The sequence below is a fragment of the Poromitra crassiceps genome, assembly GCF_964638095.1.
Source record: "Poromitra crassiceps genome assembly, chromosome: 13".
In the NCBI taxonomy this organism is placed as follows: domain Eukaryota; kingdom Metazoa; phylum Chordata; class Actinopteri; order Beryciformes; family Melamphaidae; genus Poromitra; species Poromitra crassiceps.
In genome coordinates this window covers 40,873,624-40,889,370 of record NC_139644.1, presented here as the reverse complement: position 1 = coordinate 40,889,370, position 15,747 = coordinate 40,873,624, and the positions used below count along the sequence as shown (strand labels likewise).

At 45.0% G+C, this 15,747-nt stretch overlaps 1 protein-coding gene across 1 annotated transcript in view; it reads right to left on the bottom strand.

The window, feature by feature from the left end:
- The window catches only part of LOC310788562 (uncharacterized protein), a 53,318-nt gene extending 37,888 nt beyond the window's left edge, over positions 1 to 15,430 (bottom strand). Inside the window, exons 1-3 of the mRNA XM_083650095.1 lie at positions 15,165 to 15,430; positions 9,016 to 9,118; positions 4,849 to 4,900 (exon numbers count right to left, since the gene is read on the bottom strand). Of these exons, the coding sequence (XP_083506221.1) occupies positions 4,849 to 4,900; positions 9,016 to 9,118; positions 15,165 to 15,330 (321 nt within the window). The 5' untranslated portion in view covers positions 15,331 to 15,430. The remainder of the gene's footprint in view (positions 1 to 4,848; positions 4,901 to 9,015; positions 9,119 to 15,164) is intronic.
- Between the last annotated feature and the right edge of the window lie 317 nt (positions 15,431 to 15,747).

Here is a 15,747-nt window from a genome sequence, read left to right as displayed (position 1 = left end):
GCGTCCAATCCTAGACTTACGCAACACACATACACATGTGTCCTCTGAGAGTTTACATCTGAGAGTTTACACCCAAACACAGGTGTCCTCTGAGAGATTACACCCAAACACAGGTGTCCTCTGAGAGATTACACCCAAACACAGGTGTCCTCTGAGAGTTTACACCCAAACACAGGTGTCCTCTGAGAGTTTACACCCAAACACAGGTGTCCTCTGAGAGTTTACACCCAAACACAGGTGTCCTCTGAGAGTTTACACCCAAACACAGGTGTCCTCTGAGAGATTACACCCAAACACATGTGTCCTCTGAGAGTTTACACCCAAACACAGGTGTCCTCTGAGAGATTACACCCAAACACAGGTGTCCTCTGAGAGATTACACCCATACACAGGTGTCCTCTGGGAGTTTACACCCAAACACAGGTGTCCTCTGGGAGTTTACACCCAAACACAGGTGTCCTCTGAGAGTTTACACCCAAACACAGGTGTCCTCTGAGAGTTTACACCCAAACACAGGTGTCCTCTGGGAGTTTACACCCAAACACATGTGTCCTCTGGGAGTTTACACCCATACACAGGTGTCCTCTGAGAGTTTACACCCAAACACAGGTGTCCTCTGGGAGTTTACACCCATACACAGGTGTCCTCTGAGAGTTTACACCCAAACACAGGTGTCCTCTGGGAGTTTACACCCAAACACAGGTGTCCTCTGGGAGTTTACACCCAAACACATGTGTCCTCTGGGAGTTTACACCCAAACACAGGTGTCCTCTGGGAGTTTACACCCAAACACAGGTGTCCTCTGGGAGTTTACACCCAAACACAGGTGTCATCTGGGAGTTTACACCCAAACACAGGTGTCCTCTGGGAGTTTACACCCAAACACAGGTGTCCTCTGGGAGTTTACACCCAAACACAGGTGTCCTCTGAGAGTTTACACCCAAACACAGGTGTCCTCTGGGAGTTTACACCCAAACACAGGTGTCATCTGGGAGTTTACACCCAAACACAGGTGTCATCTGGGAGTTTACACCCATACATGGGTGTAATCAATGGGAATGAATGGGAGTTTTGTGTCTATAAATAATACAATACTGTATATTATGACAGATGGACTTCACATCCTGGGTTCACTGACGTCAGTCACCTTAGAACAGATCCACCAATTACATATTTTAACTCATTTAGTACTATTAAAACAAGCTCACTGGAGAGGGAGAGATTTGTTTTGGTCATTATGCTTGAATGTAATGTTACAGTGCTTCGTCAAATATTTATACAACGTCAATATGAAGCAAAGTAATGGCCAATGTGTCCTATACAAACTCAAGATGTCTGGCAATAGCACTGTGAGCCATTTCACCCACGAGGCTGATGTTTTTACAGAGTAATACATTCTCCTGGACTGTTTTCATCCCCTAATGTCTGCCTTTATTACCTCTGAGAATCTGATGCTTTTTACTGCAAGTCAGAGGAAGCCAAGATAGTGTTTCGGAAGCAACTAAAGTGCAAGCATCAATTTGTGAGATATAATCAAATACTGCATACAGTACTGTGATGCTGCATTTCCAAATGTGTTACTGTCACTTGCTGAAAAGATCACTTTGTTGAGCTCAGGGTTCACCTCACTTTGTTGAGCTCAGGGTGGTTCACCTTCCTTACGTTCTTAAACACCAAATTCGAGGACTTTTGAAGGACTTTCCAGGCCCAATTCCCTCAAATTAAAAAGGAGGACCCAACACGGCATAGTTTGAGTAGACAGATCAAGGTTAATACTCTTACAACACTGAGGATCTTTATGAGAACTAAGGGCGATATGATTCAGATTTATATAGAGAGAGGCAAAGTGACCACCTACTTCCTGCTTCAGCACTGTACCAGAGATTTTCTTCCGCTATTTATTTTCCCATAGACGTTCATATAAATGCTTATAAAAAGCTTCCATTCTCTTTGATGACAACCTGATTTCTTTCATGTTGCAGAGTTTCGGTGCCATTTGTTTGCCCCTAGACTCGAGCTTATAAACTGAACCTGTGATAATAATAATAATCATAATAATCATAATAATAATCATAATCATCACCATACTATTATTATTAATATTAATAATAGTAGAAAATAAAACCATATCCGTCTCCAAAAGCTCTAAAATGCTCCACATAAAGCTGGTGTGAGGAAATGAAATGTGTTGCATGGTGCAGAGGAGGTCACTGTGAGCTAGACTGATCTGAGTCTGCATGGTCAAACCACAGTTGGCTTATCATCAGTTCTCCATAGCTGGTCTGCATGTCATTTCATAACATGATAGTGCCTGAACCCGCCCGATCACTTAGCAACACCCACAAGTAGATACTGCATGAGTTTGTCCAGGGAGAATATGCTCTTAGGTGTTACACATCAGACTGGACAGTGACATGTGCTAAATGAAGTTTAAACCGTGTCAACATTTATTAGGAAGAATTGAGAATAAAAAAAAGTTCTCATGTAGCATTGATCTTCTGAACAACATACATTTTACTTTTCTCGACACCGATTTCACATTCTGTTCACTCTTATCCTAATGAGTGACTGATCATATACATGGTGCAAATATAGCTCTCTTCATTTGATTTCAAAGTGAAATATGATCCATCTCAGAGAAAAAGCCCACAGGGAATCAATTTGAAGCAAGAACACGTTGGCTTGGCAGAGGTCCTCATCATTTTGTTTTGAATGAGAAATACTGTACATTCCATTTGGGCCATAACCTGTCTTTTGATGCGATTTCCATTTTGGATGCAGCATTGTAGAAAGTATTTGTTGTATGAATAATGCATGTTAAGAAAGAACCTGGCTGTGGAAGACAACTCATCATAGTCCGCCCTCACCAATGCGTAAAGACGCACGCAGTGCGCACAGCGACCTCAGACTTGCACGTACAGTAGGCTATATATATATTGTGTGTGTGTGTGCGCGTGTGTGTGTGTGTGGGGGAGGGGTTACGGCATAGAAGGCCCGGTTCTGATAGGCATGGTTCGCCACTGTAACTGAGTGTGTGTTAGGCGGTGCTGTCGGAGCAGATGTGTTGTGTTGGTGTTTCATGCAGCTGAGTGTGTGTTAGGTGGTGCTGTCTGAGCAGATGTGTTGTGTTGGTGTTAGCTGAGTGTGTGTTAGGCGGTGCTGTCGGAGCAGATGTGTTGTGTTGGTGTTAGCTGAGTGTGTGTTAGGTGGTGCTGTCGGAGCGGATGTGTTGTGTTGGTGTTTCATGTAACTGAGTGTGTGTTAGGCGGTGCTGTCAGAGAGGATGTATTGTGTTGGTGTTAGCTGAGTGTGTGTTAGGCGGTGCTGTCAGAGAGGATGTATTGTGTTGGTGTTAGCTGAGTGTGTGTTAGGTGGTGCTGTCGGAGCGGATGTGTTGTGTTGGTGTTTCATGTAGCTGAGTGTGTGTTAGGTGGTGCTGTCAGAGAGGATGTATTGTGTTGGTGTTAGCTGAGTGTGTGTTAGGTGGTGCTGTCAGAGCAGATGTGTTGTGTTGGTGTTAGCTGAGTGTGTGTTAGGCGGTGCTGTCAGAGAGGATGTGTTGTGTTGGTGTTAGCTGAGTGTGTGTTAGGCGGTGCTGTCAGAGCAGATGTGTTGTGTTGGTGTTAGCTGAGTGTGTGTTAGGCGGTGCTGTCAGAGCAGATGTGTTGTGTTGGTGTTAGCTGAGTGTGTGTTAGGCGGTGCTGTCAGAGCAGATGTGTTGTGTTGGTGTTAGCTGAGTGTGTGTTAGGCGGTGCTGTCGGAGAGGATGTGTTGTGTTGGTGTTAGCTGAGTGTGTGTTAGGCGGTGCTGTCAGAGCAGATGTGTTGTGTTGGTGTTAGCTGAGTGTGTGTTAGGCGGTGCTGTCAGAGAGGATGTGTTGTGTTGGTGTTAGCTGAGTGTGTGTTAGGCGGTGCTGTCAGAGCAGATGTGTTGTGTTGGTGTTAGCTGAGTGTGTGTTAGGCGGTGCTGTCAGAGAGGATGTGTTGTGTTGGTGTTAGCTGAGTGTGTGTTAGGCGGTGCTGTCTGAGCAGATGTGTTGTGTTGGTGTTAGCTGAGTGTGTGTTAGGCGGTGCTGTCGGAGCAGATGTGTTGTGTTGGTGTTAGCTGAGTGTGTGTTAGGTGGTGCTGTCAGAGCAGATGTGTTGTGTTGGTGTTAGCTGAGTGTGTGTTAGGTGGTGCTGTCAGAGCAGATGTGTTGTGTTGGTGTTAGCTGAGTGTGTGTTAGGTGGTGCTGTCAGAGCAGATGTGTTGTGTTGGTGTTAGCTGAGTGTGTGTTAGGCGGTGCTGTCAGAGCAGATGTGTTGTGTTGGTGTTAGCTGAGTGTGTGTTAGGCGGTGCTGTCAGAGCAGATGTGTTGTGTTGGTGTTAGCTGAGTGTGTGTTAGGCGGTGCTGTCAGAGCAGATGTGTTGTGTTGGTGTTAGCTGAGTGTGTGTTAGGTGGTGCTGTCAGAGCAGATGTGTTGTGTTGGTGTTAGCTGAGTGTGTGTTAGGTGGTGCTGTCAGAGCAGATGTGTTGTGTTGGTGTTAGCTGAGTGTGTGTTAGGCGGTGCTGTCAGAGCAGATGTGTTGTGTTGGTGTTAGCTGAGTGTGTGTTAGGCGGTGCTGTCAGAGAGGATGTGTTGTGTTGGTGTTAGCTGAGTGTGTGTTAGGCGGTGCTGTCGGAGCAGATGTGTTGTGTTGGTGTTAGCTGAGTGTGTGTTAGGCGGTGCTGTCAGAGAGGATGTGTTGTGTTGGTGTTAGCTGAGTGTGTGTTAGGCGGTGCTGTCGGAGCAGATGTGTTGTGTTGGTGTTAGCTGAGTGTGTGTTAGGCGGTGCTGTCGGAGCGGATGTGCGGTTTTGGTTACATACTGCTTTGGAGGCTCCGAAGGCGTGGTGGTGGAGATGGTGGTCCGATCGATCACTGAAATACAAAACAGAAACAATGATTAACTACGGTCGCAATTTAACTCTCAAAAGACAAACCAACTCAGCCTTTCAAAAAGTGTAGAAACCAGAGAATTAGGATCATTTTTGTGTTATTTAATAATACATTTAATTTGTACAGCTCTTTTCAAGACAATCAATGATACCTGTCCTAAAGAACAGAACTGAAGACTGAAGAGACACAAGGCTAATGAGAAGATACATTCTAAATGTCAATCACACATTAAATAGTCATGGAGCTTTTAAAGGTGGACACCAGGTGTCCTCCCACCACGTATCAAGTCTCCTCCCACCACGTATCAAGTCTCCTCCCACCATGTATCAAGTCTCCTCCCACCACGTATCAAGTCTCCTCCCACCACGTATCAAGTCTCCTCCCACCACGTATCAACTCTCCTCCCACCACGTATCAAGTCTCCTCCCACCACGTATCAAGTCTCCTCCCACCACGTATCAAGTCTCCTCCCACCACGTATCAAGTCTCCTCCCACCATGTATCAAGTCTCCTCCCACCACGTATCAAGTCTCCTCCCACCACGTATCAAGTCTCCTCCCACCACGTATAAAGTCTCCTCCCACCACGTATCAAGTCTCCTCCCACCACGTATCAAGTCTCCTCCCACCATGTATCAAGTCTCCTCCCACCACGTATCAAGTCTCCTCCCACCACGTATCAAGTCTCCTCCCACCACGTATCAAGTCTCCTCCCACCACGTATCAAGTCTCCTCCCACCACGTATCAAGTCTCCTCCCACCATGTATCAAGTCTGTCTCACAAGTTTGGATCATTTTATCATGGAGAGAGCCAGCATATTAAAGGAACACGCCGCCGATTTTCAACCAGCTTTGTATCGTTACAAAATCAGTAGTAAATCAGAAAACTGTAAACAGTCAGACAGTTTGACAGTTATTGAGAGTTGATTTGAGTTAAGTTGTGGACCAGTGATGTCATTTGTGCACGAATGACATCACTGGACATCATCTCTCAATAACTGTAAAACTAAGAATGACTGCAAAACTGTTGACAGTTTTCAGATACTGGTTTTGTAATGATACAAAGCTGGTGAAAATGCTGTGTTCCTTTAACAGAAAAATTAGCAAACTTGGAGGCAGCTTATCCTGATGTGACTGCAATCTGCCTGTGCAGGTGGTGGAAAGTACAAGCTTTCACAACTGTTCATTTGATAGAGTGGAATTTTCCACTGAGTGACACAGACGTGCGACACAGACGTGCGACACAGACGTGCGACACAGACGTGTGGCCGAAATCATTAAAATGATTGCATTTCATAATTGTAAAATAGGCCTAGAGAAATTATTTCGTTTTCGATTGGGGCGTTTTGAGAGGGGGGAGGGTCGGCCTTGCGTGGGACCTTCTTCAGGGTCATTACACCCTGAAGAAGGTGCAAGCCGATACACGTTGGTGTATCTTAAAGAGTCTAGCCCATTAAATTAAAGGCCTTTTTACTTTCAAACCTCCTTGAGTGCCTGGACCTGGATTTTTGTAATCATTTTTCCTTTCCAAGAGCACCGGTGGTTTGAGGGACTCCAGCAGCGCCTCCTGCCACTTCTCTCTCCAATTCCACTTCTGGTTGAAGGTGAAGGCAGCATCTGCCATGCTCCTATCCTCCTGGCTGTGTAGTCCTGCTTTGGGGCGGTCGGAGCGAGTTTTCTACTTAGCAACCTAGCCTGGTGTCCAGATTCCACTACTACTATCCATCGAAAGTGACTTTCCTGACACCGTACAAACTGACCGCACTAAAATGAAGTAACGGTTTACGTTATTGACTATTCTAAAATAAAAATGAAAAGTGATGTTTGTGATTTAGCGAATGGTTGTTTGTTTCACTTCATGGGCGCCGCCGTTACATAACTGGACAGTCATGTAATTCAGGTTACAGCTCAAAAAACACGTTTTGGTATCACTAACCAAATCGATATTGAAATTAATCGAATCGGAATCGAATCGGGATTAATCGATTCGCAACCTTGTGAATCGGAATCGAATCGATTCTTGAAATTTGAACCAATACCCAGCTCTAATCCTAACCCATCAAAGGTACCATTGTATGGTTCCTAGAAAATTTGCCAAAAATAGGTACCTAGAAAGGTTGCAAATTCAGTGAACTTATGTATCAAACTGGTTTCAGACAGCCGAATTACAACTTCCTACCTAGAAATGCCACCTATATAGGCAGTTTCCTTGAGATTCAGACAGGCCCAATGAGTGAAAGCAGGGAGGCAGTTGAAGGTAAAACCTTTTTATACGTGGAATCTATTCAGAGAGTAACTGATCATTTTATTTACATACATTTTACAATTATGGAGGCAGCTGAGTGGCATTCAGTTGACTCATCCTTTCATTTCCCAGCTTACAGCGGTTACATGAATCTGTCCCGCTCTCACCACCATGTCACACTAGTAGTGAAGTGCTGAATATGTCAGGCAGTGGTGGGGTTGCATGGATGTCTAAAAAGGCATAAGAGCAACACATAATGGACCTTTTTCACAGCAGCCATTTTGTGTCTAAAAGGCAGGGTAAACACAGTTGCAACCAAAATAATGAGGGTTTCCAACTGCCAATCCATTCAGGTGTTCCAGTGCTGGGACTGTCATTAATGTTCTGGTTGCACCTGTGTTTACTAGGGATGTCACAGTGTACACGGCTAACCGGATATTACATCATAACTGTTTAGAAAAAACAATAACCGACTACACGTCTGCGTCACATCAGCTGTGGCTGTACCTTTAAGACAGGCAGCTTTACGACAGTCTGCCCTGCTGGAAAGTGGTGTGGTTGTAATTGTAAACATGGTGCCAGTGTGTGTGACCGCATGAAAATAAAAGGTTTTACAGTTACGTCGTGGTCCACAAGTTATTAAACATAACATTGGCGACGAGGATGATGGATTCTCTGCTCTCACCTCCGTCTCTCCCCGTTCCTCGCCCTGCCTGGCGAGCCGCCGATCCCGTGGGTTCGCTGGCATGAATCCTTTGAAACGTTCATACTAGGACTAGCTGATGCTACTGTAGCTGATGCTAACGTTGAAAGGAAGAAAGCCCTGCTGATACACAATCTGGGCAACGAGGGACAGCGGATTTTTCGTACTCTCGGACCAGCTCCTAATATGTGGACTGTGTCACACTGCTGTCTGGACATTTTGCTGCTCAACACAATGTAAAAGAGGATTGTTTTCTGTCAACATCCGTAGCAAGCGGGTGAGTCTGTCTTACTGTGTTTCATTTCTCATCCAAAATAAACTGTTTAACGTAGGGGTGCACCGATCACGTTTTTTGCCACCGATCACCGATCGCCTATGGGAAATATCTGCCTAACCGATCATCGACCGATCACCGATTACCGATCACCGATATATAAACTCCCCAAAAAAAGTTTGGAAACGTTATTTCGGTCGATTATTTCTCCCCTTTAATAATACCAATTGGCATTGTATTTTATATCGTTGGAAAGCCTGATTAGTGATAGGGCTTTTTTTTTAATTAAAAAAATAAATAAAATATATATATATATATATATATATATATATATAAAAATATCGGCAATCAGCCGAAATATCGGCAATCAGCAGATCGCATATTTGAGGTCAAAATCGGCCGATACAGATTGCTTGCCGATCGATCGGTGCACCCCTAGTTTAACGCTAGTGGTGATAATGCTGCCTGTAAACTACCGATGATCACTTTAACCCATTGATACCTGATGCAGCATTTGTGTGTGTATCCCTTTAAGACCGCGAACCGCGTGACGCGGTTCGCGGTCTTAAAGGGATACACACACAAATGAGGGATATACACGCAAATGCTGCATCAGGTATCAATGGGTTAACGTGACACTAAAGTGTTCACACAAGTGCAGTAGCGTTAATGGAAATGCGGTCCAAAAAAAGCATGGCAATGGAAATGCGGTAAAAAAAAATAAAAAAAACAGAAAACGTCCGGTTAACCGGTTACAGAAGGTCAGAAGGTCCCGTGTACTCGTGTAGAAAATGTAACCGTTGACATCCCTAGTGCTTACCCTACCTTTTACACACAAAAAGTGACTGCTGTGAAAAAGGCCCAGTTCACACTTACATGGTGCGGCTCTTGCTGTTTGAGGACTTGACTCCGCCCATGGGGATTCTCCTGATGATGACGGAGGAGTTTTTGTTGATGAGGGCTTCATCATCTGTGTACTCTGGGAGGGAGAGAGCGAGAGAGAGAGAGATTTACGTGTGAGATCTAAGACTGAATGTGTGTGTGTGTGTGTGTGTGTGTGTTTCTCTATGTGTGTGTATGTGCCTGCACTAGTACACACACACGTGTGTTGTGGCTTCAGTGATGCATGTCTCACATCCTACAACAACAAGGCTCTGCAGCTTATCCGCAGGATGTCGACACACTTTAAGGTGATCATATTGATCGTCCATACAAGGCTTAGAAAAGTACGGTACCAACATCAATACCCTGAAAGTGATATTTTAATACCAACAGTACTAATACTTCCTTCAATCGTTTTCTTTCTTTTTTGGTGGCATCTTGGCACACTGAACTGTCAACTCCGTCACGCACACACCGCACTCGACTTCGCCACCACAGACTGTATGGGATGTAGCTGCTGAGATAGTGGGCCAATCACACGTCACATTAAACAGAAGAATGATGGTGATTGGCTGCGAGCAAAACCATGGATTTTCTTTTTCTAGACCCGTGTACAAAAAGGATGAAATGCAGGTATTGGTTTGACTGGAGAAGTTTCAATACGACTTGGTACTGGTCGAGTGGCGATACCCAGCCCTATCCATGAGTGATGATTAACATGATTAACTTGTACGTGACAACTTGGTGTGCCTCTTTAATTCAGTGATGGTTCCATTCTTTATCACTTCCTATATTGACATAATGAGTCCATTTCTGATGATATTTCCTGTGTTGATTCTTGTTGTGTCTACGTGCAAATAACTAGGCAGCCACTAGTTCTACTGCACTTCATCTCAGGGGCATAATTAGGCTGTGCTCCTACTAGGGATGTTCATCAATTATCGAAAATCGATAATCGATCGTTAAGGATTGGAATCGATCCTGTGGCATTTGGATCGATTTTTTAATTATTAAAAAAAAAAAAAAAAAAAAAAAAGTTTTTTTTTTTTTTTTTTTTTTTTGTACTAGGTTTGGGTGGAATTCGTTCCTCCTCGCCCCACTCCATTGCACAGCCGACTAACGTGAGGTGGAGCTTCATATAGTTTCTAGTTTTCTGGCTGGGCACGGGCCTTTGTGCCAACAAAACTGTTTTAAACATGGGAAATTCACACCGGCATGCGCCGGGGACAGCAGTGTTGGAGAGGAGACACATTGAAATAAAGAGTTCATTGAGGAGAACACGTTGTCTTTCGTATTTTCTGCCATAGGCATTCATTTTGTAAAAAAAAAAAAAAAAAAAAAAAAAAAAAATTGAAAATATTGAAAATTTTCTAAGTATTAATAAAATCGATGATCGATAATTGATCGTTAATTTTCACCGATTATCGATTTTGGAAAATTTTCAAAATGAACATCCCTAGCTCCTACCCTGCTATTTTTACCCCACATCCCTCCCTGGTCTCCCCATTATGTTCCCTCACCCATCACCTCTGGCTCTATTATGTTACAGTGTTTCCCCTAGAAACATTTCCAGGCGTGGAGGGATTCCGAAACGTACCCCGACCGCAACGGTGGGGGTACTTTTAGCTAAACCTGTTTGCATCTATGTTCGCAATGGCATCCCAAGTATCATCATACTATTACGGGATGCGATGCGAACAGTTGTATTATGGGATGTGCGTTTCCCAGGCAACGACACACGTTGACACGTTTTGGGAACAGCAAAATGCTTATTGTTTTGAATGGTTTGGCATCTTCTATTACTGTCAACACTGTCAACATCAGTAGTAATAGTATGCCATAAAGGTTTATTGAGATTTTGGGGAGAGCAGAAAGAAAAAATATATATATTCTTTTTTTGCAATTTTCTTTCTGGCCTGGTGGGGGCGCCGTTGGCATGGCCAGAAAATGGTAGGGAACACACTGTGTGTTCCCTCGCCCATCACCTCTGACTCCATTATGTTCCCTCACTCATCATCACCTCTGACTCCATTATGTTCCCTCGCCCATCACCTCTGACTCCATTATGTTCCCTCACTCATCACCTCTGACTCCATTATGTTCCCTCACTCATCACCTCTGACTCCATTATGTTCCCTCACTCATCACCTCTGACTCCATTATGTTCCCTCACTCATCACCTCTGACTCCATTATGTTCCCTCACTCATCATCACCTCTGACTCCATTATGTTCCCTCACTCATCATCACCTCTGACTCCATTATGTTCCCTCACTCATCACCTCTGACTCCATTATGTTCCCTCACTCATCACCTCTGACTCCATTATGTTCCCTCACTCATCACCTCTGACTCCATTATGTTCCCTCACTCATCATCACCTCTGACTCCATTATGTTCCCTCACTCATCACCTCTGACTCCATTATGTTCCCTCACTCATCATCACCTCTGACTCCATTATGTTCCCTCACTCATCATCACCTCTGACTCCATTATGTTCCCTCACTCATCATCACCTCTGACTCCATTATGTTCCCTCACTCATCACCTCTGACTCCATTATGTTCCCTCACTCATCATCACCTCTGACTCCATTATGTTCCCTCACTCATCACCTCTGACTCCATTATGTTCCCTCACTCATCATCACCTCTGACTCCATTATGTTCCCTTACTCATCACCTCTGACTCCATTATGTTCCCTCACTCATCATCACCTCTGACTCCATTATGTTCCCTCACTCATCACCTCTGACTCCATTATGTTCCCTCACCCATCACCTCTGACTCCATTATGTTCCCTCACTCATCACCTCTGACTCCATTATGTTCCCTCACTCATCACCTCTGACTCCATTATGTTCCCTCACTCATCACCTCTGACTCCATTATGTTCCCTCACTCATCACCTCTGACTCCATTATGTTCCCTCACTCATCATCACCTCTGACTCCATTATGTTCCCTCACTCATCACCTCTGACTCCATTATGTTCCCTCACTCATCACCTCTGACTCCATTATGTTCCCTCACTCATCACCTCTGACTCCATTATGTTCCCTCACTCATCATCACCTCTGACTCCATTATGTTCCCTCACTCATCACCTCTGACTCCATTATGTTCCCTCACTCATCACCTCTGGCTCCATTATGTTCCCTCACTCATCACCTCTGGCTCCATTATGTTCCCTCACTCATCATCACCTCTGACTCCATTATGTTCCCTCACTCATCATCACCTCTGACTCCATTATGTTCCCTCACTCATCACCTCTGACTCCATTATGTTCCCTCACTCATCACCTCTGACTCCATTATGTTCCCTCACTCATCACCTCTGGCTCCATTATGTTCCCTCACTCATCACCTCTGACTCCATTATGCTCCCTCACTCATCACCTCTGACTCCATTATGTTCCCTCACTCATCATCACCTCTGACTCCATTATGTTCCCTCACTCATCATCACCTCTGACTCCATTATGTTCCCTCACCCATCACCTCTGACTCCATTATGTTCCCTCACTCATCACCTCTGACTCCATTATGTTCCCTCACTCATCATCACCTCTGACTCCATTATGTTCCCTCACCCATCACCTCTGACTCCATTATGTTCCCTCACTCATCACCTCTGACTCCATTATGTTCCCTCACTCATCATCACCTCTGACTCCATTATGTTCCCTCACTCATCACCTCTGACTCCATTATGTTCCCTCACTCATCACCTCTGGCTCCATTATGTTCCCTCACTCATCACCTCTGACTCCATTATGTTCCCTCACCCATCACCTCTGACTCCATTATGTTCCCTCACTCATCACCTCTGACTCCATTATGTTCCCTCACTCATCACCTCTGACTCCATTATGTTCCCTCACTCATCATCACCTCTGACTCCATTATGTTCCCTCACCCATCACCTCTGACTCCATTATGTTCCCTCACTCATCACCTCTGACTCCATTATGTTCCCTCACCCATCACCTCTGACTCCATTATGTTCCCTCACTCATCATCACCTCTGACTCCATTATGTTCCCTCACTCATCACCTCTGACTCCATTATGTTCCCTCACTCATCATCACCTCTGACTCCATTATGTTCCCTCACTCATCACCTCTGACTCCATTATGTTCCCTCACTCATCACCTCTGACTCCATTATGTTCCCTCACTCATCATCACCTCTGACTCCATTATGTTCCCTCACTCATCACCTCTGACTCCATTATGTTCCCTCACTCATCATCACCTCTGACTCCATTATGTTCCCTCACTCATCACCTCTGACTCCATTATGTTCCCTCACTCATCATCACCTCTGACTCCATTATGTTCCCTCACTCATCATCACCTCTGACTCCATTATGTTCCCTCACCCATCACCTCTGACGTCATATCACAAATTTCAAGATATTCTCATGCTCTTAGTTACTAGTGTGTTAAAAATGATATTCCGCTGTGAAACAACCATTTCAATCCAGTTTTTCGACAGCCAGGTGCCGAATTTACAGCAGAGTGTTTGATTATTACTATCATGGTGCACCGCTTGCACGCAGCAAACATACAACATTGCAGTCGCATGGATACAGCGGCGCAGTGAATAGGCCTTCTTCACAGCAGCCATTTTGTATCTAAAAGGCAGGAAGTAACACAGGTGCACCAAAATAATAATAATTGATTGCATTTATATAGCGCCTTTCTAGATACTCAAAGCACTTCACATATCAGAGGAGGGAGGGGGAACGCAACTCATCCACCACCGATGTGTAGCAACCACCTGGGTGATGCACAGCAGCCAGTTTGCGCCGGAACGCTCACCACACATCAGCCTATCACGGTGGAGATTTGAGGACTGAATGTGTCAATTAAGTAATGAGGGATGATTAGGTGGCCATGATTGAAGGGGGGGGGCTGTGTGGGAATTGAGCCAGGGCACCGGGGGTTACACCCCCCAGGGCACCGGGGTTACACCCCTACTCTTGCAAAGAGCGCAGATGGAATCTTTAATGACCACAGAGAGTCAGGACCTCGGTTTAACGTCTCGTCCGAAGGACGGTGCTCACTCACAGGACAGAGTCCCTGTCTCTGCCCTGTGGCATTTGGGAGATTATTAATAAGATCAGATTATTCATCAGACCATTTGGACCAGAGGGGAAGAGCACCTCCTACTGGTCCTCCAACACCACTTCCAGCACCAGTCTCCCATCCAAGGAGTATCCTAGGCCAGACCTGCTTAGCTTCCCAAGGAAAGCCAGTAATGTAATGCAGGAGCCACTGGTGCTGACAAAACATTAATTAGGGTTTCCAACTTCCATTCCATTTAGGTGTTTCAGTGCTGGGGCACTAATTAGTTGGTTGCACCTGTGTTTACCCTCCCTTTGAGACACAAAATGGCACCTGGGAAGCAAAACATGTCATGAAATACTCAAACTCCCCAGGTTCCTGTCAACACTGGGCCACCTCCTAAATTTGGCACATGTTGTTGAAATATAGGATTTATAACGGTTGTTTCACAGCGGAATATAATTGTAACACCCCCGCTTAAAATACTGACACTCGTAAGAGCATGTGAAAACAGATAAGAAATAGATTTACTCACACCCTCGACACATACTCAAAAACTGTCAACCGTTTTGCAGACATTTGTTTAGTTTGACAGTTATTGAGAGTTGATTTGAGGTCAGTTCTGGACCAGTGATTCACGAGTGAGTGACTCATTTGTGCAAGGATGAAATCACTGATCCGCAACTTAACTCAAATCAACTCTCAGTAACTGTCAAGCTAAATGAATTCCTGCAAAACTGTTTACTTTCGGATATGTGTAAGATCATGTGCAAAATAAGTCAGCATTGTTTTTGGGTCAAGTGTCCCTTTAAGGAGATGATCAAGCGTAATGGCACAGGAATTCTGCCTATTCATTTGGCCCAACCGGCGTGACTTTTCTAGACAAGTTGCTGCTGCCATCATCAAGCTAAAGAGGTGACGCAACCACTGGGCGAGACAGCTGTCAAGAGACAAACCACGTGTTTATGTCACCATGCCATTCAGTTATAGCCCCTATTAAAACCCACTAACCTGTCTGTCTGTCTGTCTGTCTGTCTGTCTGTCTGCCTGCGTGTGTGTCAGTTACCTTCTTTGGTCTGCGCGTTAGTGATCTGCAGGTCACAGTCGGCGGCTTTGAGTCTCTCTCTGCCCATGATCTGTCGCTTCAGCTCCCTCAGCGTGATGTGCAGGCCGTCAAACACCACCGTGTCGTAGTTGAGTTTAGAGGAGAATTTATAATGGACATGAGCCATGTCGGCCACCGTAAACAACACCTGGTCCTACCCGTCAGAAAGCCAAGAACTGAACTGGAGTCGCCGACAACAAAATTGTAATCGAGTTTAAACTGACGGAAACCACAGACTCTCTGTCAGGCAAGGCAAGCTAGCGACTGGCTACACTGAGAGAGTCAATGGGGCTATGCTAACGCGCTAGGTAGCTGATTTAACACTGCCCAACAAAGTGGCTTGCACAATATGACATTCCCCAGCGCCTTGTCTAACAGCACCAGCGAGTCAAATCAACGTCGATTCAGTCAATTCCGCTTCAAAAGTGAACTTTTATTCCTCGCCATGTTGCCAGTCTTGTTGGTTGACAGAAATCACCAGCTGTTTCCACAGCACAAGCAATGAACGGCGACTCGTCATCACACGACCTCACGCTGCCTTCAG